Source organism: Mesoplodon bidens (assembly GCF_964165515.1).
Source record: "Mesoplodon bidens genome assembly, chromosome: 10".
Lineage (NCBI taxonomy): Eukaryota > Metazoa > Chordata > Mammalia > Artiodactyla > Ziphiidae > Mesoplodon > Mesoplodon bidens.
In genome coordinates, this window is record NC_138172.1 from 5,365,067 (window position 1) to 5,383,098 (window position 18,032).

The 18,032-nt window shown below is 48.4% G+C and overlaps 2 protein-coding genes across 3 annotated transcripts in view; one reads left to right on the top strand and one right to left on the bottom strand.

Annotated features, from left to right (window-relative positions):
- Positions 1–1,757: 1,757 nt before the first annotated feature.
- Positions 1,758–7,778, top strand: MKRN2OS (MKRN2 opposite strand; the record flags this gene model as incomplete). Of its 2 annotated transcripts, XM_081246676.1 has the most annotated exons (4): positions 1,758–2,065; positions 5,244–5,293; positions 6,292–6,454; positions 7,251–7,778. In XM_081246676.1, the coding sequence occupies 4 exons, from the start codon at positions 1,767–1,769 to the stop codon at positions 7,489–7,491; spliced, it is 753 nt and encodes a 250-aa protein (XP_081102802.1). In that variant the 3' UTR covers positions 7,492–7,778. The 2 variants fall into 2 exon arrangements, with proteins under 2 accessions (XP_081102802.1, XP_081102803.1); XM_081246677.1 differs by lacking the exon at positions 5,244–5,293 and having other exon boundaries at positions 2,008–2,065.
- Positions 7,779–15,173: 7,395 nt separating this feature from the next.
- Positions 15,174–18,032, bottom strand: part of TSEN2 (tRNA splicing endonuclease subunit 2) — a 34,593-nt gene continuing 31,734 nt past the window's right edge. Inside the window, exons 10-12 of the mRNA XM_081247425.1 lie at positions 17,569–17,680; positions 16,440–16,529; positions 15,174–15,553 (exon numbers count right to left, since the gene is read on the bottom strand). Coding sequence (XP_081103551.1) covers positions 15,494–15,553; positions 16,440–16,529; positions 17,569–17,680 — 262 coding nt within the window. The 3' untranslated portion in view covers positions 15,174–15,493. The remainder of the gene's footprint in view (positions 15,554–16,439; positions 16,530–17,568; positions 17,681–18,032) is intronic.

Here is an 18,032-nt window from a genome sequence, read left to right on the forward strand (position 1 = left end):
AGAAGAGATTAAGGAAAAACACTAGTCCTGAACTTGAATTGGAAACAGCATGTAATCTTTTTTTTTTTTTTTTTTTTTTGCGGTACGCGGGCCTCTCACTGCCGTGGCCTCTCCCGTTGCGGAGCACAGGCTCCGGACGCGCAGGCTCAGCGGCCATGGCTCACGGGCCCAGCCGCTCCGCGGCACGTGGGATCTTCCCAGACCGGGGCACGAACCCGTGTCCCCTGCATCGGCAGGCGGACTCTCAACCACTGCGCCACCAGGGAAGCCCATGCATGTAATCTTTATGTGTATGCATGTATGCATGTGTGTGTGTCCCTTTTTTACCCTGCTCTGTTCACTGAAAAGATCAAGAAACGATTTAAACAAAAGAACGCTAGCATAGTGAAAATGTTGATTAAGGCATGGTTCCTGTTTCTTTCTATAGGACTAAACATACCTCTTGGTATTGGTGTCATGAAGATGAATATATTCTCAGTTGAAAGTAACTTGGGTCACACAAACAATCGCACAGTAGCGGTGGTTTATATTAATAATGAACAATCTCAGATCCTTGTCACCTGAGCTGCGCGTCTAGCTCGAACCTGTCTGCCTTCGCGGTAACAAGAGAAAGTTGGTTGAAAGGGCTTCTTAGGCCTTTTTTATTGCTGTGAGTCTGATCATCATTCCATGTTATTACGCGGAATATGTGTTCTTCTGCACTTCAGCATACTGTACCTTATTTAAATGCACATTAAGAAACGCTTTTCTGAAGCGCCTTTACCTGCCGTGACACCTTCTCTGGGGGTCTTCCGTCTACGATCGCTCTTCTCTGGAACCACAGGCATCAGGAGGCGATGGGCTAAGGAACGTGTGTTGCCATCAAACTCTGGATTCCTCTGCAGGCATCTGAAAGGCTGAGCTGGAGCTATACAACCGATAGTGTGAAAAGGTCTCCAAGATGAGAGAAAACCACAAATTTCAAAACAGTATACAGTAAAACAACATTGGGGTTTGAAGAAAGTATGTGGAAATATTCACTTACTTTACCTTGCAGTTTTCTCCCGGGAGTACAATATGGTGGGTGGAAAAATGCTATGAGAAATGGGGGGCATTACCTTTCCACATATCCTTATGCAGCTGCTTAAAATTATTTTAAAACTGAAGAATCATAAAGTGCATATAGCAAAACGTACAGCTTGATGTGTTTTCACAAACTGAATATTCTCGTATAACCAACACCTAGATAATCAATCAGCACAACCCCAGACCCCAGGCCCCCCTCATGGCCTCTTCCAGTCAGCACCCACCACCTTGGGTAACCACTATCCCTATCCCTGTGCTGTTAATTTTTTATGAGCAAGAGTCCTTCTACAATATAAAATATCAAAAGAAAAATAGCCTCAAAGTAAGGATTCCATTTATTTATCCAAAACCAAAATGATATAACCTATTCTAGAAAACCAAAAGTAAATGTGGGTCACTAACTCCAGGAAGCTCACAAATTAAATAACAGCGCTGGTGAAAACAAATACAGTGCTGCCAGCGCAAGGGAACGCTGGGGGAAGCTGGGGAAGGTTTCACAGAAAGGTAGGGCTTTGGAGAATGAGGAGGAGCTATCGACTGTTGCAAAATGTACAAAGGCTAGAAAGAAACGTTGTGAGCACAAATGAAGCTGGCTCTTTAAGACACCTGTTTATGGGGAGGCCTGGTTACAGGTTAACCCTAGCTGCTTTGGCTTCTGAAGCCACCAGTCAGAATGACATCACTGGTATCGGGTTACCCGGATGGAGGGCATTTGCTGGCCATGTAATGAGGAAAAGGAAGTCCCGGGGAACGCACCCCTCCTTGCCCAGGAGGGGAAAGCCATGCAGCGCCCACAGGCCGGGAAGCCTATCATCAAATTCAACCACTGTCAGAAGGACATCTACAGCTTCAGTGTGCCGCCATGCTGCCCCCTCTGCTGGCAGGACGTGGGCTCCAGGAAGCTGGAGGAAGCACCTGTCAGCATCCCCAATCCGTTTACCGATGGGCATCAAGAAGAGTGTTCATTCCTCCTCAGACCAACTCAAGGGACGTTTCTTAGGTACAGTGTTTTATGTGTTGCATTGGATTGTGCAAAGCTTTCCTTCTCTGTTTTAGTCACTTAAACTTTCTTTTTCTAACGTGCTATATACAGTGTGAGATTTGGTGGATAATCTTTTCAGTGGTCTGGTGTTAAATCCTAAAATGTAGGCCTTTTTGTTTCATAAGAATAGAAGGGTGCATACTTTCCTGGAATGATAAGTGCAAGAATATACGAAGGTCAAACCTGCTTATACAATTTTAAGAGAGAGAAATCGATAGCCTGGAGATTTTTTTTTTACCCATAGATTTTGTGCTAAGAGGCTAACTGGGAAAATGACCCAGCAGCTGATCTCATCAAAATAATACCTTTACTTCGAGTTAGTTTGTAACATTTGTGACAAGCAGGTACCTTGCACAGAGCCTGAAGAATGGCCACGTACAGACTATTTTGCATGGAGGTGCATGAAGTTGAGACTAGAGCTGGTCTGTTTCAATGGCAGATGTCACCTGACTTTAAGAAATATTTCAGAAACCAAAAGAAAGGATGGTGCCTTCTTAGAGTCCTGAGTTTACAGGTGGAATTGGAACTGGCCCTGCACAAGCCAGGTTCCAAGAGAACAGTGATGAGTAATGGTGCGAGCTTTGGGAAGTGTGTCGTGCACACTATTGTGGTCTGATGCCCAGACCTTCCTGCCTCCTTGAAATATACCCTCCTGAGTCCCTCATGCCCTCTAGTGCTGGTTTGGGATAAGAAAATTGGAGTTGACTACTTCCCTGCTCGCTAACTTCCTTAATCAATTTCCTTCCAGTTCCTATGGGGATGAAATGAACCGACGTGTGTACAAGGCATTGGTCAAACACTAGGGGCAGAACAGACTGCACTCCTGACCCTTCCTCGGGGAGGCAGCGGGATGCAGAGGGGACTGTGCAGGCTTGTACGCCAAGAAGCCCCCCATTCCTACCCTGATTCAGACCAGTTCCAGGACCCTCTCCGAGTCTCTGGTTCCTCACCTGTAAAATGAGGACCCGCTGACCTTGCAGAGTTGTGAGGGTCAGCGAAAAGGCCTATAAAGCTGGCCTGGGTGCCAGGCACGACGTTGAACCAACACGCTCCTTCCTGTCCCAATATTTTCATACTCAGCTCAGAACGTGACTGGCGGAACCTTCATTTCTACCTTAGCCAGAATCATGAAGCCCGAACTGTTTTATAAGGCCCCTCATTCACGCTAACTTGGAGTTAGTAACTGGTTGGATTCCGAAAGCTTTTGAACAGAGGTTAAAATTCAGAATTCATTTCCTGTAACACTGGTTCATTCAACAGGTCCTCACTGAGCAGCTCTGTGTGGGAAATGCTAGGGATGTCAGAGTGAACAAGCTGCAGCCCTGCTCTCCAGAAATGACACAACACGCGACAGGCTTTCAGGCTAGCCCTGAAAAGCATTCATCTCTTCTGTGATGTGGTGGGGACACTAACAGGCCTGGCCTCTCTTGGCAGCAGCAGAAAGGAGGTGGTGGTGTTGAAATACATCGTGTACTTAGGCATCTTCCTACCCCCCTCAGGAACTCAGGCCAGGATCTGCAGAACCCAAGTAGCCCCCTGCCCACCAGTCCCTTGAAGGCCAAGTTCCAGACTATTCTTTTCCCTCTCATCCTGTTTCTAAACCCTCAGGACCAACTCCCACAACTCATCTTGAGACAATTTCATCTGCTTCATAAGAGAACCAGCAGTGACTCAAAGGAATCGCGGAGGCTCTGATCTAACTAGATGAGGATCCCTCAGGGCTGCCACATAGGGTTGTGCAGCTTGTGGACTGCACAAAGGCACCTGGCCAAGGCAGTGGCGGGTACTGAAATTCAGCCTGCATTCCCCTCACCCTGGGCAGCACCCTGGGCAGAGCTGCATCTGCAGGAAGAAGGAGCACCTTTTCTTAATCCGTACAAAACTATCATATGGGATAGGGGTGGCCCTGGCCCTGCCCCATCACGTGCTTCTGTAACACCTCTCAATCTATTAACAACTTGTTAAACTAAAACTAAAAAAGTCTTCTCTGGAAGCAGGCAAACCCTGTGAGGCAGGGACCTCACTTCCCGTTGTGTCACTAGCCCTTCACTTCAAATGACAGGCCCGTAGTTGACCTGTTACGTGAATGAGAAATAACTGAAGGAGAGGGAGGAGAGTGAGAGTGAGAGGGAACGCCTGGGATTTAGGCAGGAAACAGAGAGGCTGTACGTGCAGGGGGTGATCTTGGGATGGCACACATCCAGATCCAGCACCGTGACTGGCCACCCAAGACTTAACTGTTTTTCCCAGCTTCATTCTCAACCTCTGAACCCACAGGGTCTCAGAAAACTCACAGTGGCTGCAACAAGACGGCCTGGGGGGATTGCTCTGAAGAGGTGAGGCAGCCATCTGTGTCCTTGGCCATTGTAAACCCCAGGACTGCTTGCTTTAACGAGGGACCAAACGTTCAGAACTGTGGTCTGACAAAGGAGCTTCGTCATTTAAAAATTCCCTGACTTATCTGACACCTCTACATGGTAGCACTCAATAGGCATCTTATTCTTACAACCAGCTTGCCAGGAGGCTTATGCTATTTCCATCTTACAGGTGAGAAAGTCTCGGGGCAAATAAGTGATGGCCTGGGATCATATATAGAGGCTAAATTACCTGGAGTTATACAACTAATGCACAGCCTCGGGGGAAGGATAATTTCAGGAGAGAAGGGCTGTCCAGGAAAAGCGAGTGTGGCCACAGGCTTCAAGACCATATTAGTTTCAAAGGTCCAAGTCCACTAGGTGCTTTCAGGACCCTCTCACCCACGTTGGCCTGAGGAACAGGCTGCCCTCTCACACTTAAGGAGGAAAGAATCAGGAGTTTCCTCAACAGCTGACAGCCGGGTGGGCCCCTCTGCTGCAGAGCCAGGCGTCATGCCGACGTTACGCTCCAGCAGGGCTGGCCTTCCAGCACACTCACCTTTAGGACTGCGGGGGCCAAGAAAAGCCAGAGGGGGTGCAGGGCACCGTTTCCTGCCTCACATGTGCTCTTGGCCTTTCCACTAACCTGGCCTCTGGCACCGAGGCCGAGTTCTGGCACCGGCCAAGAGGGGAGGCCCACTGTTCTCCTCCCACTTTAAATACCAATTCTACACGCCTAGTGTGTGCAGATGAGAGGACAAAAACCCTCCTGTTTCTTCTAGGGAGTATGACGGGAGGTCTGATCTTCACGTGGGGATAACCAACACAAATGGTAAGTGCACTTTCATAGCTTAAAAAGTTCCCCCAATACCCGGTTAGAAGAGAGCAGTATTTCTAGAGAAAAAGTATTGTGGCAACATTTCTAACAATACTAAGTATCTGAAAGCTCTTTAATGTTTTCTCAGCCAAGAGCTGAGAAAACATTAAAAACATTGCAAACCTGTACGTTTTTTGTTAGTTTTTAAGAGAGGAAGAAACAGACATCCAGAGAGGTTGAGTTGTCCAAGACCTCACCTTGTGTTAAAAGCAGACGCTATGCTCCCAATGCTGTACTCAGCCCACTGCCACTGGGTCCTCATACTCCGGGGTCTCCAGGGGCCAGGCAGGAACACCAGGGATAAACTGGGGGGACCCAGCACCTGAGTGTGCAGTAGGGCCTGCGAAAGTTTGCTTTAAAAAAGCAGAAAAGCAGCACATTTACATAAAATGGTTCCTCTGGCCAGATGAAGCTTGGAGGGCACAGTCTGCAGGAAAGGGCCTGGGGAGTGCCGCCAGCACGAGGGTGCAGGCCCGGGAATGGTGAGCGAGGCCAGCCACTTGCGGCTGCGATCGGGTCCCACAGGTGAAGTCTGATTACAGCCCTTGCTGCTCCCTTAAGGCAGGAGAACTGACACTGTGAACAGAAACCTAGGACTGGGTTTTGAACTCAGTGACTGTCACGAGCAGGCAAACCTGCACCAGTCTTTGTCAGGAGAAACGTACTGCTGATTTAAGGGAATGAGACGGACGCCTCTGTAGACAGAACTTCGACAAAAATCTCTGGAGATGATCACCCCAGCACCTATTACTGTCTCGTTTCTCTGGGACAACCTCGGGGGCTGAGAGCAAGGAGGCAGAGGCTCCCTGGAGGAGGGGGTTCGAGAGCTCTCGGACTGCAATCGGGAAGTGCTGTCCGGGCTCCCGTTGTGTGCAGTTACCAGGTGGCTGCTGTCAGGTTCACCGGGGTGCGTTTCCCCTGACGCTGCCATGTGATTTTGGTTTTGGTGGCAGGAGTCGTGTATAATTACACGGTGCACGGTGTCCAGCGAGACGAAGCGGGCTGGGAGCAGAGTGTGAGCATCCCGCTCCTGCAGCCCGGCATGTTCGGACTGATGGACCAGTGGGACAAGTACCTGGAAGACTTCTCCACCTCGGGGGCCTGGCTGCCTCACAGGTAGGACAGGGCCCTCACTCACCACCAGGTGCCGTCACAGCTCACAGAAGACGCTAAGCTGCACTGACTTTCATGCTGAGCCTGTACTGAGATAGTAGCGTCTGTAACAGAATTAAGCAGGGGCTGAATTACTTGGGGTTTCTGCAGAGGTGACCTAGCACACGTTTCCCCAATAGAACCACAGCACTCTAAGAGCTGGAAGGACCAGAACTTAGTACTCTAGTTATTTTACTTATTTGACTCTTTTACACACTCGACATTTAATTATACGTACAGCAAAACCCACAGTATTATGTTCCCTTAAAACAATTTTAAATGAGGTTCAAAATGTAAACCTATCTAAAGCTCCCCCCTTTTTAAGTTTCAGCAATTTTGAAATTAATTTATCGATTCCTTGCCCCCTTATCACTGTAGAAGATATATAGCATACTTGTGGACTTAAATTGTTCTGATGCTTCCCTTGAAATAAGTTTAGACACTGTAGGATATCATAAAACTCAGACATGGAATTCCACTTTGAGAATCTAGAATTTCAGTGAAATTAAGTTCCCCATATTGGGGCCTATATGCAACTTGAGTCACCACTCTGGACATCTCGGTGAGTCCTGTCTATACTTAAGCTGCAAGCAGAAATAGCCCCAGATGCCAAGTGTCCCTCAGAACTGCATCTCTGGACACTTTGTCATCAAGGGGGCTAGCACACATGGGGGCCCAGCTTGCAGCGAGATTAAAGTTATGAAAGGCTTTGGGCAGCTCAGGGCTAAGCCTTGTCTTCTCGACGTCCTTGCCCCGTAAGGTACGAAGAAGACCACCACAACTGCTACAGCTACGCCCTCAAGTTCATTAACTGCGTCCTGGCCACACAGGGTGAGGAACGGCTGGACCGGGACGAGTTCACGGAGAAGTTCGTGATCCCGAGGACGAGGAAGGCTTCCAAGTACATCACGCTCTACCGCACGATAGAAGAGCACGGCTTCTACGCCATCGAGCCCCCTGGTCCCCAGAGAAGCCCACATCCGGGAAGCGGCTCGTGCTGAGCGCACATCGCGCCTGACAGCAGACAGGAAGGGATGTCTGGGGGTTCCTGCCTGGAACAGCTACTGGGCCTCTACATGTCCTCAACTGTGGTTAATAAAAAAGAGTTATGGCTTCCCTTTACGCATATTTCAGCTTACTGCAGTGTAAGAATTTACGAAATTAATAAAAATTGCCCTGGGTTTCCAAAATTGGAGGCACCACAACTAAAATTCTTTTCACAGTAGTTTGGGGTCCATGTTACAGTGTAAAGTGGCAGCGTCTTTTATTCACAGAGCAATGAGAACTTTTCCTATAAATTAAGTAGGGAACAAAGTCACCTTTCAATGTGAATCCAGAAATCGGGGATTTGTAGGAAGAGACCCTTACGGTTTATGAAGTAATGACTGCCTTCACCTCATTGTTTTTATACAAAAAGCACATGGTAACCTTTTGACAATCAATAATAGTTAAAAAGGGCTTCAGTGGTGGCGCAGTGGTTGAGAGTCCGCCTGCCGATGCACGGGACACGGGTTCGTGCCCCGGTCCGGGAAGATCCCACATGCCGCGGAGTGGCTGGGCCCGTGAGCCACGGCCACTGAGCCTGCGCCTCCGGAGCCTGTGCTCCGCAACAGGAGAGGCCACAACAGTGAGAGGCCCATGTACCGCAAAAAAAAAAGAAAAAAAAAGAAAAAAGAAAAAAGCTCTCAGAATCTGAGCCGGGAACCATGCACTCCCCCTGAGTCAGCCTTTCTGTGTCTACGTGCACAAACAGGATCGCCAATTCCTCAATCAACCTGCTTCCCTGGCCTGAGGTGGGGAGTTGGGGTGTTGGAGTTACCACAGCGAATCACCTCCTCTGCCCACTCTAGGTGCAGAATTCAGAAAGGACACAATGAAAGTCCGTCTTCTTTCTCTAATACCTTCAGGAGGAGGAAGGGGACGACTGAGATGAGTAACCACAAGGATTGTTAACAAGCACATTAGAATTTTTACACCCAAATAATCAGACTTTAAATAGCCAGTGAGCAAAACATTTCAGGATTCCTCTTTGGAAACTGCTTCCAGAACTCTTTGTTTTTGACCAAACGTGATACACTATCCACCTAATCTTATTCCTCAATGTGGGCACCGAATGATGTCTAATTTCCAAAAACCAAACCCATCTTCAAGGTAGCAATAGTTACTTAATAATAAAGATATTCAGAAAACTTGCTACAGATCCTTCAAGCTTGTTTCCAAAGAGGCACTGGTCAGTGCTGCACACCAGCGACTTCCGTGGGACAAAATGCAGGCAGCTCAACATTTGCATTTGTTAAGTTTTAGGACTGTTCTTTAAGAAATACAAAACTTCCTACCTAGAAAATGAGACCACCTTAAACAACCTGCCTGCTACTCTGTGTGTTCAAGGAATCATAAAGACCTCAGTGGGTAAAGATGAAAGGAGCGTGGGGTTTGGGGGATATTCCGATTTGCCCCATTCTCTTTACGCTCTGTCTTAGGACTCTGCTTCCCTGGTCCAGTTCTTTACCCTATTATTAGTAATCACAGCAGCTGTAATGAACGCGTATTCATAAAAGACTCCACACCAGAGTAAACACTTCTTACTCTTCCCTTTTAATCTCTGAGACCATTCTGCAAGGTAGGTACTGACATCATGCCCATTTTACAGATGACAAGGGAGACGGACTTGCCCAAAGGCACCCAGTGGCAAAACCAGGGTTCAGACCAGGTTTGACTGCAAAGCCTGTGCAGTTACCTGCAGCACCTAGCAACCCGAAAGCGACCAGTGGCACGTAGGGTGTACGGCAACTGGGTCATCAATTTGCCATCCTTAAAGAAGATAAGCATTCTGCTTTCATCAGCATTCAAATATGAACAGGAGATAAGAAACATGTCATAAAACAATTAAAATAAGAATTGTTGGGACTTCCTTGGTGACACAGTCGTTAACAATCCGCCTGCCAATGCAGGGGACATGGGTTCGAGCCCTGGTCCGGGAAGATCCCACATGCCACAGAGCAATGAAGCCCGTACGCCACAACTACTGAGCCTGCGTGCCACAACTACTGAAGCCTGTGCGCCTAGAGCCCGTGCTCTGCAACAAGAGAAGCCACGGCAATGAGAAGCCCACGCACCACAACGAAGAGTAGCCCCCGCTCGCCGCAACTAGGGCAAGACCGCGTGCAGTAACGAAGACCCAATGCAGTCAAAAAAAAAAAAAAAAAAAGAATTGTTAATATTAGAAACACTAATTTCATGCTACTTTCTCTAAGTGCGGCTTGACCTTGATTTTCAAACAAAGCTTTAACAATCCCCACTCCCTATTTTCGGGGCTGCTCTACACCCTGGGGGTGCCTTTGGTAGTGGTCAGCCTCGTATTTCTTCTTTCACTTCAGCAGGCTACAAGTGCCCTGCTCACAAAAGCACAGTACCAGCCTACAGGTTTTACCCCAGTAAAGGAAATGGGGCATCAGAATACCACAGACAGATGGGCGACGTGGCTCAGTTCTGCAGAAGTGTGAGCTGAGAATCCTCAGCACTGGCACCAACTCCAACCCCTGATGAAGTCTCAGAGGTCCACCCGGCAGCCCAAGTGCACTCCCTCACGTCAGCGGTGAGCGCAGCCCTGGGCACACATCTGTCTCCGTCAGCGCTCCTGGGATGATGGATGTCTGGGCTCCCGTTCACAGCAAGGCCACAGACTGCCTCAGAGTCACCGATTCGCAAGACTAAACTAACCCACACGACGGCATTTTCCCAAAGCCTCCACAGCGTGCGTGGATTACTCTTATAACCAGGAAAACCCAATAAACAATATTAAAAAAACAAGAAGCCACCCGCAATGGCTGCACCTCGTTCCCTTCGTGCAGGAAGTGCTTACCACGGTACCCCTCCCCCATCCCCAGAGCTGTCTTCACTATTTACCTCGAACTTTTTCTGTCACCTCCTTCTTCTGCACTGTGTTACCTACCAGGGCATAAAATAGGCTTTTTACTTCCTAGAGGAAATAATTATGTCAATGCTCACACTTCTGGTTCATCTGAAGGGGAAAAAAGCACACCTATAATGTGCCAGATCCTTTCACATACCATCTCATTTAGTCTGCAAAACAAACTCAGGAGCTAGTAATTATGCCCACTTCACAGCTGAGGAAACTGAGGTTCAGAGGGATTAAGCAATGTTCCCAAGGTCACCACTGTTTTCCTAGTGTAGACCTGGACTCTTGGACCCACGTTTTTCTGATTCCACTCTTTCTACTCTATCAGAATGTGCCATCTGAATGTTAGGAAGAAGAATACCTACCTTTGAGATACTGCTTCTGAAGATGGAAAGATTCCAAAAATTTTTAAATGCTAAAAAACTTTCACTTAAAAGAAATGTTAGTGAATTACTTTGAAATAAAAAGTACTGCCTTAGTTTAACAACTTCACAAATTTGCTTTTCCATATCATGTATTCTTAACTGAGGCATCTGTATATTTCACAAAATGGTAAAAAGACTAAACATTTTCAGCTTATATTTAAAAAACCAAAGATTTAAGATAAACTCATGGATTTAAATCTCTATCAATCAATTTTAGAAATGGGCCTTAGTTACAGTCCTAAGGAAGTTAACATTCATGGGATAATTACTTGAGTCTGTAATCAGGTTTTTTTTCTTTTTAATAAATTTGTTTCTTTTATTTACTTAGTTTTGGCTGCGTTGGGTCTTCGTTGCTGCGCACGGGCTTTCTCTAGATGCGGCGAGCGAGGGCTACTCTTCGTTGTGGTGTGCGGGCTTCTCATTGTGGTGGCTTCTCTTGCTGCGGAGCACGGGCTCTAGGCGTGTGGGCTTCAGTAACTGTGACGCACGGGCTCAGTAGTTGTGGCTCACAGGCTCTAAGGCGCAGGCTCAGTAGTTGCGGCTCACGGACTCAGCTGTTCCACAGCATGTGGGATCTTCCCGGACCAGGGCTCAAACCTGTGTCCCCTGCATTGGCAGGTGGATTCTTAACCACTGCGCCACCAGGGAAGTCCCTGTAATCAGGTTTTTAAAAATTCAATTCGGTTGGAAAAATCATAAACGGGAGGTGGGTGATGGGGAGGAGAGACATTTAATTTCTTTTTAGCCTAAGTACTTTCCCCACAGGGGAACACTAAAAACCACATTCAAGTAAAGAACAACGTTTTTTTAAAATGAAAATGCTTTAATAAAGGTAAAATAATTAAGATAAAATAAAAACTTTAACAATAAGTAATAATGAACTTTCAGATCTGTATACTACGCTCAAAAACGCTGGGAAACCTAACCAGGTCCACCCAGGTAAACCTGCCTAAAACTATGTCCCGTTCATGTTGGTTTAATCCGTGCCAAGTGTTACATATAAACTAATTATTTTATAGAATTGAATCTCTTTATGAGGGAATTTTAGAACACTGAAGGCACAGATATCACCATTTCCCCTTATAGTTTGGGGCTGAGGTCAGAAAAGGCCAGCCTCTACAACTGAAGGCAGGAGAATCAACCTACAACAATCACCCGTGTAAGCAGCGGCTGTCACAGGCAGTGTGCATCGTGGCTGTAAGGACATGGTGCTTCCTCCTTCCCCCAGATGAACCCTCACAGCTGCAGAGCTGAAGGGTGTTACTGGCCAGGCTCTGTGCTTAAGGCACCTTGTAAGGACCAGCCCACTGCATCCTCCAGCAACCCGCTGGGGGAACACTATTATTTTTTTTGGCGGTGCCGTGTGGCTTGCAGGATCTCAGTTCCCTGACAAGACGCTGAACCCAGGCCCACGGCAGTGCAAGTGCCGAGTCCTAACCACTGGACTGCCAGGGAATTCCCACTAACATTATACTATTATTTTTACTTTCTTTTATTGAGGTGAGAGTCATAAACAGTATCATCGGCCCATTTTAGAGATAAGAAAATCAACACTCATAAGGGCAAGAAAATCGTCCAAGGTCACATAACCACGAGAGGCAGAGCTGAGGTCTCAATGCTTCCTTTCTAGAAGGCTCAGTCCACTACACTGACTTCAGTAAAATTCTCTCTGGGGAAACTACGAGCTAAGAACCACACTCTGCACCGAGGTTCCTGACCTTGGATCCACAGAGGGTCCTCATGGAATTGGGGAACCCCTGACACTGTGTGCCAAGTGACATGGACCAGCACGGTCCTGGTGACAGGGGCCCCGGGCTGTACCCCAACCTTGAGGTGGGGACCACTGCCCAGCGTTGCCAGCACACCCCAGGCCCTGCCTGGAGTGGTGGGCAGCCTTCCCCTCTAACCTCCACTGGATGAGCCCTCGCAGGGCTGTTCTGTTGACTTCACATGATTTTTCTGGGCCGGTGTCACTTCAGCTGTGGTGACCTCACAGAGGTGCCGAGGGCTCTTGGATCAAGTCCCCCGCGTGGACATCCTGGCGGTGGCGTACGGCAGCCACACCTCTGAGCCGCCCTATTCCTCCTGTGGAGCGTCCCACTCCCTGAACTCAGAGGCTGCTACGGGATAAACAAGAACACAAAGGTATCTGCCCCATCTCAACTCTCACTATCCAAATATTGGCTGTAATGGTTTGCAAAAAACATTAGCCCATATTGGCTATCCAAGTGAAAAATGACAAATACGTAAGAGCCTGCAGCAAAATCACTCACGTTCTGAGTGTCTTAACCGAACAGAGGCCGCAGCACACGCTGCCGTCTTAGCCGACTGCCGGGAATGTACGCTGTTTAGGTGTGTAGTGTGTCATCAGCTCGTTTTCCCCACTTTATTAGGTGAAACTGTCTCCTCTGGAAGTGGAGAAGTCCATGAAGCAGGTGCGTTTCAGAGGCTGAGGAAATTCCCTCTGTTAGGAAAAAAAGCTGGAGCGACAGTATATTGAGAGGGGTGATCATATAAAAGATATAACCTTGGCCAAGTATGTGCGTCCCTTTCCTGTGCATGGTTTTTGCATTGGGTAGGTGACAAAGCACAACTTGTGAAACGCGTGGGTTCCACAAAGTCTCGCAGTCTTCTGGAGCATGGGAGCTATTTTTATCAAGCTAGTGAGATTCGTGTATGCAGGATGCACAGCCAGTCAGCGTGATGCCACTGAGCACATGCTGGTACAGATGGAGAGTTAGAAAAGTGATGGGGAATGAGGCTTTGGTGATGGACTTCGGTTTTAAAGCCAGCCTGGAAGGTCTGGGAGATTTATGTAAGCGTGACCGCAGCTGCATGTAAGGCTGCAGCAGCTCCCCCAGTGAACCCCTGAAATTCCCGAAGATGGCTGTACTGCAGGGCAAATTTCTAATCTTGATGAACCTGAGCTTTTTTTTTTTTTGAAAACAAAGCGCATGGCCTGCTACACGGTGTTCAAACCATACACATGACGCAGGAGAATCTTTCACACAAGGCTTCTTTGACAGAAGACGATGCTTCTAGGCATCCTTCTAGAGCTTTCTGTTACGGATAATAACTGTGGTCTTTCCGCTTTCACACACCTTTAATGTAGCCTTTATTCCAAGGAGTCACCACAACCTTCAAAGCCTATCAGGTGATGATACAGTACCTGGAGAGCTGATAGGGTGACTGAACTTTGACGAAGGATTCATGGCAGAGTTTTTACCATAAAGGCATTCGATGCACTGATTAGGCTTGGAAAGGAGTGTCATCACAAATGATGAATGAAATAGGAAAGAAACGGCTCTGGACATTTTTTTGCTGACTTTCAAGGTTTTGATAAAGTGATGATTCAAAGCCAAGTCTTCTGCTGTGTCAGGAGCCTGGAGTAAGCAAGGCGGACGGTAAAAACGCTGACCAACTACTCTCATCACTGATGAAGAGCAACAAGGCTACCACAGGCTCTTTCAAACTGAGGGGCTTTACTGGTCTGCAACAGGGAAGGAAGAGGAGCTCCACCACCTGGACGCCAAATCTTGAAGACGCAGATCATGCTGACGTAACGGTCTGGCTGCCAGAGCAGTATCGTGAGAAGAGAAGCAACCCCTTGAACACTCAACCTCAAGCAGAATCTTCCGGCATCAGGAGCTCTAAGCCCAAGGTCAAGGGAATGCAAATAGAGGCCCATTTTGGTTTTTTTCATCTCACAGCTTCCCAAGATGGTTCTTAGCCGTCCGCTTCTGGGGTACTTGGCGTCAAGGAGAAGGCTGCCCGCCAGTGATGTGAATCTGGGTGCTGGGTGGATCTCAGACATTGGTCACCGTCCCCTCCACCCATCGCCCCCACCCCCGCTGCCCCTCAGGCAACTCTTCATTGTCATCTAAACAATTTTAAAAGGGCTTCGTTTACTGTGTTTTACCAAATATTAATTGCATTCACTACATATCTCCATTCACTTTTTCACCACATATTTTAATTTTATAACGAGTTCAGTGAAGCAAGATACAATTCTTATCTAACCCTGTACAATATTGTTGTGTACTCTACATAATGTGCCCACCAATGAGTTCACTGAGAATTAAATAATGAGGTAACTTGTTTTAAAATGCTTCCTATGATACAGAAATCCTTGGTAGACAGTAAATGGAATTTCCCATGTTTGCGAAATTGGCTGAAGTTCCTGGAGAGCTGGAGACGTGTGGACAGAGACCCCTCTTCCAGGACAGACTGGACGTGGGTAATGAGAGAGGCAGGTGCACAGTGGTGCCCTGAAAACTGCAGAGCCGCCTGGAGAGAAACTACCATCTCAGGTAAAATCAGAGAGTAACGGAAGTGGCCTGTTGCTGAGAGAGTGCTCTTGGGACTGGCCTAGTCCAGCCCCCTCGCAGAAAGCACGAGGCCCCGAGGCAAGAGGCCTGGGGTCAGTGAGTGACCGATCCAAGGACAGAAGCTGCAGTCCCCGCACGGGGCTCTTCTTCCCTGTGTAATTTTAACTTTTAACACACTAACACTTTCCGGTGCTGGGAGTGCCACGCCCTTTAAAACTTTTACAATAATGGGCAATTACAACAAAAGGACTCTTTACCTCGCCCTGAACTTGGCTTATACAGGAGACTCAGTAATATTTGCTGGTGAAATCAGAAACCTGAGGCTGAGTTGTTAAAGTTCATCTTGATCGCTCCTCTCCCGTGAAGAAACCCAACGGCTTAGAATCACCTCCTGTAACCAATCCAAATACAAAGGCGACTGAATTTCAAAAACAGAAACGAACGAACACGAACACGCTAGGCATACAGCATCGCAGAGGCATTTTGTCGAGAGCTGTCTGTCCAAGGATGATACCTGCTCCCCATTCCTTCTAACTAAACATTTGGAGAAATGTGAATGTAGCAAACCTTATGTGGAAACATCTACAGCATCTACAGTAATCACCCCAAGATTTTAAGAGCTACCCTTGCTGTGGTTTCCTACCAGCACATTTCAGGAACAGGAGCACTGGTTCGAACCCACTGTTCAACACAGAACCAGGTCTGTGCCGGTGCCGGTGTGTCTGGGGCAGCACGGGGAAGGGAGACGTGGGTCTCGACTGGCATTTTATGAAGAGCTAAGCCAGTGGGTGTGAGCAGGATAAACAGGGGGACGAGGCGCTTGGGCCCTGGGGACCGATGGCTGGCCTGCTGCGGGATGGGCAACTGGATGGCGGATCGGTAGTGCCGGCAGAGAAAACCCCGCCAGGAAGATGCGGGAGCCTCAGCCCAACACAGGCCCCCAGCAGCCAGACAAGACGTTCAAGGAGGCGGCGAGCCAACAGCGACCCTTGTCGTTTCAGGGGCCGAGACCCGGGAGAGGTCTGGGCTGCTCCCGGCAGGCTGTGAGGGCAGTTTCAGCTGAGTGCCAGGGGCGGAAACCAGAGGACGTCACAGGACAAGGGGCCACAGGGTTAAGGGGGAGAGAGGCTGGGTTCAGAGGGGAAGGACCCGAGGGGGCTTTCGTCGCCGAGGCGAGACGCTCCTCCTGTCCTGTCTCGGGACCACAGGTTCCAAGGGACGCGATACGCCGGACAGAGCCTTTGTGACGACATGAATTTGTCTCCGAGTTCACCTACCTGAACTTTAATTTGCTTCATACATTCTGGTGACTCCATTTCTTTGTCAGTCATGGCAGAGGGTTTAATCAAATAGCACAGCATAAACTCCTATTGAGACATGAAAAACAAACTCCGTATCCCACAAAACAAATCCAAATCTGGGCAGGAAGCGCGGCCGTCTCCACCCCCTCTCAGTGTGTGCTACTCGAAGCTCACAAAGCATGTCCGTTTCCTCCCGGGAACATAACCAGGCCCCACTCTAGACCAAAGACCTGTCGTTCAGTCATCGTTGACATGGCAGGAGAATGCAAACAGAGCACATATGCTGATTATAAACACAGCATCTAAAATATTCAATACTGGAAACAGTTTAGACCCCTATTTCTCTAGGACAAAGTTACTTTCACAGGATAAAGCCTAAGCAACGCAGCCTGCACCCAGGCAGCTGCCTCTGGGCCCTGCTGACCCTTCCGGCCTCAACGCCCTGCACGCCTCCAGCAGCTGTGGGAAGGAGAACTCAGAGAATTACTGAGTAACAGAGAACACACACAACTTTCATTCTTTGTAGTCCTGGTATGAGACGAAATGTCCCTCCTAACTTGATGGCAGTGGGATATAGGAGAACACAAGCGGGGCAGTCACATGGCTCTGGCTTTGAATCCCAGTTCTGCTCATGAGCTGTGTGTTCTTGGATTGGTCACCCAACATCTCTGACTCTGATTCCTCACCCTTTGGATGAGGATGATAACAGGGTAGTGAGGAAAGACATAAGGTGTTTAGCGATAAATATTAATTCCCTTCCTCTCTCTGAGAGACCTGCTACCTATGAAAACAAACATGTCAATGTTTTTTGAGTCGTCTGTGAATGAGTGGGAGTGGCTTCTGAGCACGTGCTGGTTGGGCTTGCCCCCAGGGAGGAAGGCAATGCCCACTGACACCCATCACCATGGGAAACCTCGGAGCTCCATCCCTGGAGCTGTGCACCAGCTGGTGGGGAGAGAAACGGAGAGGAGGACCAGCTTCCAGAGCTTCGTTCACATAAATGCTCTGCGGTCCCTACACATGACTTTTATGCTTCTACCACAATTAAGACGAAAAATCCAACCATTTAAATGACACATGAACCCCAAAGCTGATGAGGTGTTACCTTGGAGACACTGACTGAAACTCTGCTCAAGGCAGCCAGGGACCGCCAGCTAAGAGGTCTGCGAGGAGAGCCCTCAAAACGGTCATCCACCAGCTCTATGATGACAGAGTAACTGGAAAACAAGGCAAGGGTGTTTTAAAAATAAAAAACATGGGCTTCCCTGGTGGCGCAGTGGTTGAGAGTCGGCCTGCCGATGCAGGGGACACGGGTTCGTGCCCCGGTCTGGGAAGATCCCACATACCGCGGAGCGGCTAGGCCCGTGAGCCATGGCTGCTGGGCCTGCGCGTCCGGAGCCTGTGCTCCGCAACGGGAGAGGCCACAGCAGTGAGAAGCCCACGTAATGCAAAAACAAAACAAAACAAAACATGAAGTCAACCCATTTAAAAAGAACAGTGCTTGTTGGGACTTCCCTGGTGGTCCGGTGGTTAAGAATCCACCTTCCAGCGCAGGGGACGTGGGTTCGA